Raw genomic sequence first — 12677 nt, 5'->3', positions numbered from 1 at the left:
CCAATGATGGTTCATGTTTCACACTTCTCACCCCAAAACCCCTGCTACTGTCCCCTTTTTGGCCATCAGAGAGGCAGGATTATCAGGCAAGGTGAGATAATAAAAATGATAGCACATGTTTCTACAGCACTTCCACTGTGCCAGGCATTGTTTGTATATCTTGAGAGAGAGAGAGTGTGTGTGTGTGTGTGTACACACACGCGCATAAAATCATTTAATCCTCATGACAACCTTATGAAGCAGGTACACTTTATTAACCCCATTTTGACCTAAGAAAACCGAGACACAGAAAGGTTAATTAAGGTGTCCCATTTGCACAGCTTGTAAATACAGCAAGGCAGCACAGGGCAAAAGAAAAGAGTCCTGGACCCTGATCGGGTTTGCAGGTTTGAGTCCTCCTGGTGACCTCAGGCAGGGCATCTTTCCTCTCTGGGCCTCAGTTTACCTACTTGTAAGATGTCTAGGTGGCCTCCAGTTCCATCGCCTATAATCCTGCATTAAATACATTTCCCGGCACCACTGAGGATGGGACTATTTACCTACTCCCGTCACCTGCCCTGGCTCTCTACATCCGTCTCTCCAAATACGAGATCATTCTGCACAAGTGTTTTAAAGCACTTATCACATCCTGAGCTGCTCTGTCTCTTCAACCGGACAGTGAGCAGAGCAGGCACTCAATGATCGAACTAAATCAACACTCCAAAATTCAGCAGTGTCTTCTGCTCCTTGTCAGGGGACAGCTGACCAAGGCCTAAAGCTCACCCTGAAAGTCAAAAATGAAAGTAGCCAGCCCTGGCCAGTTTGGCTCAGCGGTTAGAGCGTCGGCCCATGGACCAGAGAAAAATGAAAGTAGCCAACGCACCCAGAACCAGTTTTCCATAGACCTTTCCCAAGCTCACCATCTCCTTCAGGCCCCTCTTTGGAATACCTCCCTCAATCAGAAAGTCAGGAGAGGCCCGAGGGTAGCCAGGGCAGTATACACCCACAGAGGACAATGACAAGACCCCACCTGCAGGACTTTCAACCCTGTTTGTCCCTAGGGTTTCCCTGCCTTTCTCCCGGCCACTCCCAAGGTGGGCTGAGCAAGGACAACCCTTTGTGCCTGTTTCACAGTCAAGAGAACAGACCTGGAGAAGTGAAGAAAACCCCCGCTCCTGCCCCCACGGCTAACAAGTGGTATGAAACCGAAATTTGAATTCGGATTTCTGCTGATGCCAAGTCACCAGCCCTCTGGGTCTCGCCATTTAGCTGTGTGGCAGCCACATACGGGACTAGGACAAGACCACTCTGTCCAACACAGATTAGGGACACAGACATCTCAGGGGAGCATTTATCAGTACCAGCCTGTGGCAGCATGCCTGCTCTGCCCCTTGCAGGGGTGTGGAGGTGAGACAAGACAGCTGGGGTGGCGGGAGTACTCCAGGACTCGGCCTAGGCACCAGACAACATCCCTGGGAAATTCAAGTGTCCAGTTCCCTGGGGTCAATTTGCTCTCCCAGAAAAACAGGCTATTGTCTCCATGATATTATAAGTTTTGGGGGGAAACTTTAAGGCTGTAAAGAGAAAGGAAACAAATTCACCAAGTACTAGCCACAGAGACAACCGTTTTATATGTTTATTACTACTTAACCCTCAGAACAACCACGCAAAGGAATCACCATTTGCCTGTTCTACAGATGGGAAAACTGAGCATCTGAAAGTCTGCCCTGCCAGGAAATGAGAGCGAGAACTGGAACTCAGGTATGCATCTCAGTTGCCAGTCGGAGCCCAAACCCTTCAAAATCCAGAGGATTCAAGGCTCAGGAAAATGAAAGCACAACACAGAGAGAAACATTCCTAAATCTCATCTCACCAAGGTTACAGAAAACCCCACTACCCTGACGAATCAAAAACAAACAGTCATTATTGTCCATTGGCTGTAAGCTCCCAGCACCATGCATTAAAGAAGTTTATGTGAATCGTCTAATGCACTTGTGTTATGGTCAGAATTATTACCAAGCTAAAAAAGATTAATTTTTCTAAATACTCTAAACCCTAGACACTATAATGAATGCTACAGCTAGTGTAACATTTCTGTTATCTTGGCTGACAGGCCCTCAAGCACACACACCTCCCTTCCACTTCTCCCTCTTAAGACTTAAGCGCACACACACTCACATACAGAGATGGGAAAGTCGAGGAAAGGGGGCAAGGCAGCTGTGGCCTGAGGTCCCCACTAGAGAACCTGCTTCCCTTGGAAAATTAAGACAGCCTAAGGGACGCTGCAGGGAGAGCTGGGTGTCTCCCAGCTCTCTCAGAGCAGTGGCTGGCACAGAGCTGGCTCTCAGTCCAAGTTTGCAAATGCTTAGCTAACAAAGATGGCATTATGCAAAGACGGGTGCGCACGGCTGGTCTTGGAGTTCAAATGAAGTGACCACTGCCAAAAACTTTGTTTGGGTCCCCACCACTCCCCCGCCCTACCTCCTGCCTTGAAATAGAGGGCAAAGATTTGCAATTTGGGGTTCTGCTGCCACTTGAAACCCATTAAAGTGGCTGCATTGCCCGAGTTCTGGCAAAATGCAATTCCAGTTACTCATTTAGTGTTTAATTAGCTACCGATGGAGGAGTCTGGCAGCCTCTGGGGGTTAAGAGGACTTGCAGCAAATGGGGGTAGGGAGCCCGAAGAAAGGACGCCACACAGAGTCTAAGCTCCCAGGGGAGTGAGGAAAGAAACAACCGTGCATATGTTTTGTTTTCATAATCTGCCACATAAGGGTGCTAAGGGTCAGAGCCAAAGGCAACGCTGTGAACTTGCCGGGACCTCTGGGCAGATAGCTACACTGGCTTATCGCGGGGGAGAGTGCTCCCCCAGCTACCAGAGCCCAGCTGCAGCCTTCTCCTCCCATTCCTGCCCGCACTGCCACCCCTCATGCCCCTGCTCCCAAAGGCTCTGGCAGGCATGGACACTCCCCGCCTGGCAGGAACCTCGGCTCAGCACATCCAAGGAGAGCCCTCTCAAATATCACTTTGCTATTTCAAACCCACCAAGGATGCTGGACCCCTGCCACTGAGCCACAAATACCTCTGCTCCCATGCACGCCCAGGACTCTTAACCAACCCAGGACTCTTAACCAATCTCACTGGAGACACCGGCTCACGGCAGGGGGCGGATGGGGTCAGCAGGGACCTGCTGGGCCGGAGCACAGGGTAAGGGAGCCAGCCTCACTGAGAGACACCGACTCAGGCTCACAACAGCAGAGGTCTTCAGAGTAGGGAAACTGAGGATCAAGACTCGCCAAGGTCATGGGACTCCATGTCCACTACACACAGTTCTTCACTGGGGATCACAGAGAGGTTTAGAATTTGGGGCAGCAGTCTGTGAATCTCCTTTCTCATGTACAGTCTCCTTTGTGGGGAAACATGCATTTTCTGGAAGGAAAGGCAACAGCTTCTATCACATTTCCCTGCCAAAGAGCCAGTGCACCATAACAAACTCCCTTCCCAGAGCCCAGGTCCCACCTCTGCCACTCAGGAACTTCAGTCTAATTCTCTGCTAGATTCCCTTCTTCAGTGAACATACATGGGCACACTCTGAGTCAAAAACAAACACCTTCCCTCTACCCCTTGGCTACATGCCCTTGAACGAAGTATCTAAACCCCAAGCTTCAGTTTCCTCATCTGTGAAATGGGGATAAAATTTGACCAACAAGGCAGCAGCGAGGCCAAACCACAACCACATACAGAAAAAGTGCTATGAAAGTACAGCAACATGAGCTGTGCACAAAACCATCACTGCTCTCTGGCTCCTTCCGCTCAGACACCACTTCAGGGCCTTATCTGCTCCACGCGTTTCTGGCCACCAAAAGGAAAACACGAAATCAGCTACCACAAGGGAAAGGCTGCTGGTGGTTGAGAAGGCACCCAAGACCCTTCTACCACCCCCAGACTCTGTGAACACGGTGGCCAGGACACCACTGGGCCCGCAGTGAGAGACACAGTTGGGAGTGTCTGTTCCACAAAGGCCAGAACCCAGACAACAAAGTCTGAGAAACCCCACAGGGACCCCAAGGGCTTTCATCAACACTCTCAGAACCACTGCTCTGGCCGGAGGGGAACAGGAAGGAAACCATAGGCAGGGTCCCTGTGAGCCTCCTCCATGGCCTCAAGACTCTTCTGTCTACGGACAAACCAATTTCTCAAAAAAGTCCACTCCATTATGAATCCCCCCACGCTCCCCATTATACGTGGTCGACATCAGGGCACTAGGGCTTATGAACAATGAGCCAAGAAACCCGAAGTTGCCAGATGTGTGGGGGGAAAATAGACTGTGACTCAAATAAAAACTCACCAATTCAAAGAAAATTTAAACCCCCTCCCTGCTGAGTCATCCAGCTCATTCCAGGCCCTATAGCCTGGCCTGGCCCTGAGACGAGCCTTTGAGATCACCCTGATCCACCAGGAAGAGGAGACAACCTGCCAGGAACACAAATCATTTCCCTCCGAGAGCTGAGACCTGGATGTTCCGAGGGACAGAGGTCTCCTCCAGCCCCGCAGGAATCCGGCGCCCCCTCCTCACCCTGCCCAACAAGCACTTACTACTCACTACCCAAGGCCCGACCTGGTACCTGGGCTCCACAGACTCTCCTCCATGAGAATCTCTGAATCTCCTTGATCAAAAATGAAGGCCAGTTATTGTACACTCTTATTTATATTCCACTTCATCTTCTAAAAAAGGATTTAAGTACCCAGTTAACACATTAAATCACCTGGCTCAAGATCAGCCAGCAAACATGAAGTCACCAAAAGAACACCCTCCAGTATATTCCCTGGGCTGTTCCAGACCAGGTTACTTGGAGACCCTAAATTACCTATTTTTTCTTACCCCCATAGTTCCTTACCCCTTCATTTAATTAGCATGCATGCCTACTATGTGTAAGACATTGTGAGCTACGGAGATGAATAGCTCTGTGAATGAATGGTCTCTGGCACGAAAAACACTAATTCACTGTGGTTGGAAAGACAAACCTGAATGAGAAGTTAGTCAGAATAGGTGCAGACAAATGACGCTGTGGACCTGTGAAACCGAACCTCGGCGCAGTGAAGAGAACCAATTCTGGAGTCAGCTATGACCTGCGTTGAGATCCTAATTCTACCACCTACCAGCTGTAAATTAACCTCTCTGTGCCTCAGTTTCTCCATCTGCAAAATGAAGTTAACTGCCTTCTCTCATAGGGTCACTGAACCTACAGCATTCAGCACAGGGCCCAGCACACGAAAAGCCTCCAACAAAGGCTTTGTATAGGTGGTATTCACAGACACTGAGATTAAGGAGCAATCAGAGTACGCAGAAAACTATCATAAAAGTCCTCCACAACAGAGAACTTAAAAGATGGATAGTACATGAATGGATAAAATAGGCATATGTTCCAGACCAGAGTCCAGAGCAAGAAGAAATATGGGCTAACTAGATGGTAGCCATAGCAAGGTATAAAACACATGAAGATCTGAGAAAACAAAGATAAAAGAGGGGTCCTTTTCTTAGTTTTCTTAAATAGTTCTTCATTTTCCACTCACTTCTTCGTCTTCCCAGCAACTCTTAACTCCTTCACAACAGAGATGTTCCTTCCCTGCCCCCATTCATCACGCCTTCCCTCCTCCCACGTGACCTGACTCCCGGGCCACATAAGAGCAAGTGGATTCTAATCCCCAAAAAAAAGGGTTTGAACCCTAAAATCTGTGAATCCTGGACCTCAGTGTGACTTCATCTCTTAGTAGCATCTTCTAAATGTCTATACCAACCTCAGGAATCTCTATACAATTCTGCCGCCATTCCTTAAACAAATTGCTAAAAGCACACCGGAGCAAGCTTTCATAGTCACCATATTGTTTCAAGGTGGCGACCAAACCACAAACTGCCAGAGTCTCATATTATTTACTAGAACATTAAACTAAGTTAAAAATCATAACCTTTCTGAAAGATAGCTTCAAAGACAGCACAGACCCCTATCTCAAGAGATTGACTTGAAATAGGCACACCTACCCATCCCCCCACTCTAAAATAAAACTATTTGCATAGCAGTGAAGACTGGCCACACAGGAACTGGCTGTCCATAGGTTTAAAAAAAAAGCGCAACTGCAATTCAGCCCCTAGAGGCAACCAATCGATGTGTCTCTTACATCGATGTTTCTCTCTTTCTCTCCCTCCCACGGTATCTGAAAATAAATGGAAAAATATCCTTGGGTGAGGATTAAAGGGAAAAAAAAAGCACAAGACTTTTACTAGGTAGAAAGGTTACATTCACCAACTGTTTTCTATGCCTAATATACCTTTTAGCCTCCTCCCCCAACCCAGCTCAGAAAACCCTATGATCATCGCCACAGATGTTCCCAGAAGAATCACATCACAAGTGAGCCAGTCACCTCACCTTTCACTGCTAAAACTTTACACGACTGTAAGTACCATCCTCCAGCTTTTCATTCTCAGTCCTGGGGGGAGCCTGAGACCTGGTGAGTTTCCTCGGCATTCCACTCCACGGGCACCGGCACTACCTTTTCGGTCACAGCTGAATTTCATCACACTGAACATTCTCAAAACCTGGCAGCCTCCAGCTGAGTTTCTAACTCCTCATTACAGAAAAAATGTTCACCATAAAGATATTCCTGGTAATGGGATTTGACCACTTGTGAAACTCAACCAGTTTTGGTGTCCTAGGTCAGTTTCAAACTCTGCATACAGGGGACGCCAATGGCCTGGCCAAGTGGGTGGGCCTTGATGACAATCAGAAAACCGACTTCCATGTCCTAGAGTTTGGGCACCATTCCTTTCCACTTCACGCAGAAGTGTAAGATAAAACAGATCACCTCTTACGTACATGTGTGCGCACAGATAGGCACACATACACTTAACTTTCTCCAAGGCCAAAGGGAAGTAGACTGGCAGGAGGCTGGGAAGACCGTCAGATACTTCCCCTTCCATCACCTGTTTCAAGTGACCATAAAGTCTGATACAAACCCAAGTTTGGAGTCCAATTTTTTTTTTTTTTTTTTTTTGAGGGGGGCTGCCATGTAAGATGGACATGGGGCAGGCATCTCACCTATAAGCATTTCATAAATTTTAAGAACTCATCCAAGTAGAGGCTAAATGATAGCACAGAAAGCACTACAATGTGATGACATGAAGCATGTTCACAAGGATATTTTGAACACAGGTTCTGGACCAGCCAAGGACCTCAAAGCACACATTATCTCAGTGGACTCAACATGAGTCCCCCACCAAACCGAAAACAAACACCCAAAACATAAGTTGAAAGATCACTCCCTGGAAAGTAATGCAAGAGACCATTTCACCAAATTCTCACTCTTCACTCCTTCTACTCCAAAATACAAGTTTCATACTTGCTTTTTTTCTTTTTGGCTGTGGTCCATTTTTTTCTTAAACCAACACCAAAGAGGCTCAGTCCCCTCCCAGTTAACTGTCCACTCTGAACATAAACCTCACATGGCTGAACCCTGCTCAATGCCATTTAATTCTCCAGATAAGTATCTATACACTCTTTTGCATAATTACAACATTATGAAACACCATTCACCAACTCAGAACAGTGCTGGAGGAGGGTACAGGGCAAGGGCAGCAGGGAGGTGGGCAGAGAAGGAAGGCAAGGAGAAAACAAAACCCAGTGCCAATTGGCCGTGTGTTTGCTTTCAGTCCTAAAGAAGTTAGAGCTATCCAACCCTGTAATTATTGCCAGGATTAAAATTTTGTTACTCACGTAATCATGAAAGGCTTTTGCTTCACTTGAATGTTCACAAGTGTCTCGCCTTTCAGGAGCTGCACAGTAAAGGTCCCAAAATACGCTGCAAGTTGAAAAATAAAATAAGATCAGGTTACTAATTATGACTTGTGTACACAACGGCAAGTGCACAATGCTCCGTGCTAACAGCACCATGTCTCCCAAAGGCTCAATCCCTCCTTTCCAGCCTTCATTAGGCAAACTTGGCCTAGAAAACAAAATGGACCGAACCTCTTCTGGCAAGCCAGCTATTTGTAACCAGAGTAATAGTTCTCATCTATCAGGCACCTACTGTGTGCTAAATGCCTTACACCTATGATTCTGCTTGTGGCTACCACAGGGCTTAAAATAGGAAGTTCATCCCCTTTATACAGAGGGCACTGGAGCTCAGACAAGTTAGTACAACCCACTCATGGATGCCCAGACAGGACAGGTAGGAATCTGGATGAGAATCCATGCATCTCCTCTGTGTTCCTTTTACTGCACTCTCTAACCCAAAATGGCTGCATTTAGGTAAGAGGTTAAATTGTCAAAGTCAGGACTAGGATTCATATACATAGCAAACTGGGTGATTCTGCCAATAAAAGAAACCTAAAGGCTCTTAATCCAGAAACCCATACCCCCACCCCCTCAGACCTCACCCCCCACCACCAGCCAGGCCCTCTCCCAAGGTATTCTTATCCAAGAACCACGTCCTCCCACCCCACCAAAGAACAAGTACCAATTAGCCAAACGTCAGCTAAGTATCTTGTCCTTTCGTATTGAAATAGAGAGCCCTCCTCAGAGAGGCACCTGTCCACCTGTCCAGCAAAAGGGGGACATGGTAGGGGGGCATTCAATATTCCTGCCTCATATCCCTCCATAATTTTGTATGGTCATGCTAACACTCTGTATTACACGAGAACAGACATACAAGTCCTTTGTCGACCCTATGCAAACAGGGATAGTCATTGTATTAACAAGAGGCCTTAGAAATCCTCTCCAAGTCAAGAGCCCAAGGCCCAGGGATGGGAACTGACTGAAGGGTAAAATGGGCACCAGAGCAGAAGTCTGAGCCCTGGTCCAGAATCCTGTCCCTGTGGCAAAGAGCCAGCACAGAAGAAACCATCTCAACCTCAGCTCTGCCAGTCATCAGACAAGCATCTCACTCAAGGTGTACGAATAACACAGCCTGGCCCTCTTTGAATCAGCTCCACTTCCTCCCACCCCCAAAGCCATGGTCTTTTGCTCAGTGACAAATCATGAGGCGCTTTCTAACAAACAAGACCACTGCCTGAGCCAGAACCACAGACAAGGCTGGAGAAGTTTCAGGGAGGTTATGGACAGAACAGGAAAATCAGGGACTTCTACTAGCAGCAGAGTGGGGCTCAAGAACATTCCTTTCTATCCTCTGAAGCTGCACATATTTGATTAACTCCTCCACACACCAAAGATTTCTAACATTACAAACTCCCCAGCCCCTTCTAAGTAACTTACAAGCCTAGGTTTCTGAAAAACCCATGACAAGCAGAACAGCCAACCCCATTCACACTTTTCTCCAAAAACCACCACAGAAAACCTATCACCCACTCCGACAGGTAGAATCCCTACGACACACCAAATGCCTCCAACACCTGGCAGTTCCGAGGCTGGCTGAAGTAATTAAAAACTCATTTTCCCTGTACAAGGTAGGACACTTCATCCCCCTGCATTTCAAAGAGACCTGAAACAGTAACCTGAGCTGGTGGTCAGGTAAACACGATAAGATCCCCAAGACATGGCACTCCGTTTTCCTGAACTCCACCAAAATATCAAAAGCCACTCAGCTTTCTTTTCCTTTTCAAAGGATGTCAAAGACTCCTCACGGATCAGTCACACAAAACACCCAGGTCTTCCTCCTACAGCAACTGGCTCCCAATTGGTTCCTGCTGACCTTAAGCCTTCCTTCTGCCTGTAGGCAAACCAAGACCAGACTGAGGTGGTCCCACACCAGCAGGACCCAGGGGCCTGGGAGAGGGTGACAAATAAGAGAGCTCCTAACTAGCAACTACAGGCACTCTGTGAGGTCAACAGCGACAAGTTAAGGTTCTCAGTAAAATGAAACTTTGTGGTTTTAGGGATGCTGGGAGGGGGGAGCCCACAGAGGAGAGGAAGGTCCAGTCCGTCTGAATCAGTATCTCTAAAGGAAGTGGCAGCCCCTTCTTGCTTTTTCAAAGGGTGCCTGGAAAAGGCCCCAGTAGATTCTCTCTCTCTCTTAAGGTTTTGAGCCCATAGTAAAAAAAAAGAAAGAAAGGATAGGCCAGTTGTAGAACAGACCTGGTATCCCCTCCACCCCGCCCCACACCCACTCCCTCTAATTAAAGCAGCATGCAGAATTGACAAAAATCCTTCAAGGTTTTTTCAAGCCTGCCTAGTGCACTGGAGTCAGATTTTGGAAAAGTAAGGCGTTTCTAGCCAAACACCAGGCATGATTTAGTAGACTCTCAATAGGAGGGGAAAGAGGAAGCAAAAACTTGAGGCACCAGCCTCTTCTGCCCTTTTCCTTCTTCACTGGTCCTGGTCTGAGAGCCCAGAGGCACCCTGCTCTGTGCAATGCTGAGGGGAAGGCATGTGGGGGTCTGCTCCAGGCCTCCCGTCTTTGTTCACTTGCACCAGGGACTCAGACAAAACACACACACACACACACACACACACAAACTTACCACCACCACGAGTGCAAAAACCCAGGCGGTTCTCCCAACGTGATGTTTTTTTCCCATCGAATCTAGAAAGGAGAGAGCAGAGATAGCTTAGAGGAGCAGAGGGAAGGGGGTGGGCTGGGGGCTTCCTGGAGCCAAAAGGCTGTGAAGACCAACTAACAATAAATGCCAAAAGGTGATAAAAATTCAAAATGGTGGCCACAGTGGCTGCTCCTGAAAACAAAGGCTCTAAGAATAGTGGGGAGGAGGGGGTGTCAAGAAATTGGATGATGGTGGGAGTTCCACTCACCTCTGACAAGAAGGTCTGTGCAGATTTCTGTGCTCCTACGTGCAGTAAATATTCGTAGACGTATAAAGCTAACCTGGAAAGTAGGCAGGGGGCACGAGAGAGAGAGGGAAGGTGTCAGATCACACGGGGCAATCGCTCCTGGACCTTGCCAGCCGGTTTCTAACCCTGTCTGCACAATTGTGGCCCCGACCAGACGTGAGCAGCTAGCTGGGCCCTGCCTGGAGCTGCGGGTGGAAGCAGCTAGGGGCTGGGTATCAGGGAACACGTTACCTCAAACCCTGGGGGCCGGGGGAACAGCCCCCAAACTTGAACTTCCAAGTGGCGTCTGGGCCAAACACACCTAAGTCTCTCAAACTCAAAAGCCACCCGATCCCAGAGCCCCCCTCCTTTTTCCGACCCACTCCCTGCCACCCTCTGCCCAGCTTTGAGTCCGGGAACACTTAGTTCTGGACTCCGGGGTGCTTGGTGAGTTCTGGTGTGGGCAGCACAGCGCTGCCCTCACCAACCCCCCCCCCAAGCAACTGTCCCCCAAGCCTAGGGCCAACCGGCGCCGCCGTCCCTGCCCAGCCCGGCGCCCCGGAGGACACGGGGCCGGCGGTGAGGTCGAGGGCTGGGAAGGGAGAGCGCTCCCGGCCGAACAAAGCCCCCGGTACATACTCTTCACGCCGCGGGCGGACAAAAGGAGCCTTCGGGGCTGCAGAAGCCACGCGCCCCCTGCCCGCGCCCGGTGGGCAAAGTGCGGCCACCACAACGAGCGCCCCGAGTGGGGCGGCCGCCCCGGCTCGCTCGCGGGACTTCACCCACCCCTCACCGCGGGCCCCCACGCCCGGCACGCCCCGCGGCCACCAAGTGGCCCCTTCCCTGGCGGCGCCTCCCGCCGCCCCTTCCCCGATGCCCCAACCTCAGCCAGCTCCCAACAATGGGCTCTCCCACGCCGCCCGCCGCGGCCCCGGGGACGGGGCCAGGCAGGCGGCGCCGGGGCCCGGGGCGCAGCAGCCCCCACCCGCCCACCTGCCTCCCACCGCCCGCCCGCAGCCCCGGCGGCCACTTGGAAAATAGGGCTTACTTTTCCCGAGCCTGCCCGTCCGAGGGCACCGCCGAGCCTTTGCCTTTGGCAAACATGGTTTGCAGAGAAGAGGGCGCCGAGCCTCGCCGCCGCCGCTACCGCTCCGGCTGCACCCGAGCTGCCCCTCGCTCCCGGCCCCCTCCCCGGCGCTCGCCCGCTCGCTCGCTCGCGCTCTCCTAGCCGCGCTCCCCTCCCTCCCCCCCAGGCGCTGGCTCCGCGCTCTTTCCAGCTGTCAAAGCGTCAGCCCCGGCCGCGGCCCCATCGCCCTGGAACTCCTCCCGCGCCGGCTCGGCCTGGGGTGCCGGTGCCGCCGCCGCCGCTCGTCCGCCGGCCCGGCTGCCCGCTGGCTCGCTCGTGCGCCCGCCCGCCCGGCTCCGCCTGCGCCGCCCTCTGCGCCTCCGGCACCGCTGCTGCCGCCGCTGCCGCTGGTCTACTTGGAGCTCAACCGAACGTGGCTACCCGGTCGAAGGAGCAAGGCGGGCGTCAACGTCCCGCGATTGATAGCCACTCCGGCCAATAGGCGCGAGGGGGCGGGCCCGGGGCGGCCCGGGAGGACGCCCTGTCAGCGCCCAGCCGCGGCAGTCCCCGCTGCGGCCACCTCCGTGGAGCCGCTGCCCTGCTCCTGCGGGCGGACCGGGGGCGCGAGCCTCTCTTTTCTGTAGATGTGGGGAGGGGGCACGAGTCAAGGTGGGGAAACTGATCTCCCCACCCCAGCGAGGAGGGGATTTGACCAGTGCTCTCTGCGGCGTGGACGATTGGGGGTGGGCGGGGGGGTTGCGGCAGTGTCGGAGGGGAGGGGGCACGGACCCCTAAGCCCAACACTGTCGGTCCCCTCCCTCCACGTCCCTCTCTCTTATCTGCCCCTCACCTCCCCC

The 12677-nt window shown here is 51.2% G+C and overlaps 1 protein-coding gene across 3 annotated transcripts in view; it reads right to left on the bottom strand.

Moving 5' to 3' along the window:
- Nucleotides 1–12227, bottom strand: part of SSBP3 (single stranded DNA binding protein 3) — a 159226-nt gene extending 146999 nt beyond the window's left edge. For 2 of the 3 annotated variants that reach the window (XM_036255323.1, XM_036255324.1), the window contains exons 1-4: nucleotides 11803–12227; nucleotides 10737–10809; nucleotides 10451–10512; nucleotides 7749–7833 (exon numbers count right to left, since the gene is read on the bottom strand). In XM_036255323.1, the coding sequence (XP_036111216.1) occupies nucleotides 7749–7833; nucleotides 10451–10512; nucleotides 10737–10809; nucleotides 11803–11858 (276 nt within the window). In that variant the 5' untranslated portion in view covers nucleotides 11859–12227. The remainder of the gene's footprint in view (nucleotides 1–7748; nucleotides 7834–10450; nucleotides 10513–10736; nucleotides 10810–11802) is intronic. The other variant, XM_036255325.1, reaches the window with a different exon arrangement.
- Nucleotides 12228–12677: the final 450 nt, after the last annotated feature.

The sequence above is a fragment of the Molossus molossus genome, unplaced genomic scaffold (genome assembly GCF_014108415.1).
Source record: "Molossus molossus isolate mMolMol1 unplaced genomic scaffold, mMolMol1.p scaffold_m16_p_12, whole genome shotgun sequence".
Classification (NCBI taxonomy): Eukaryota; Metazoa; Chordata; class Mammalia; order Chiroptera; family Molossidae; genus Molossus; species Molossus molossus.
Note: the sequence above shows the minus strand (reverse complement) of the source record. Positions and strands in the feature narration are given on the sequence as shown.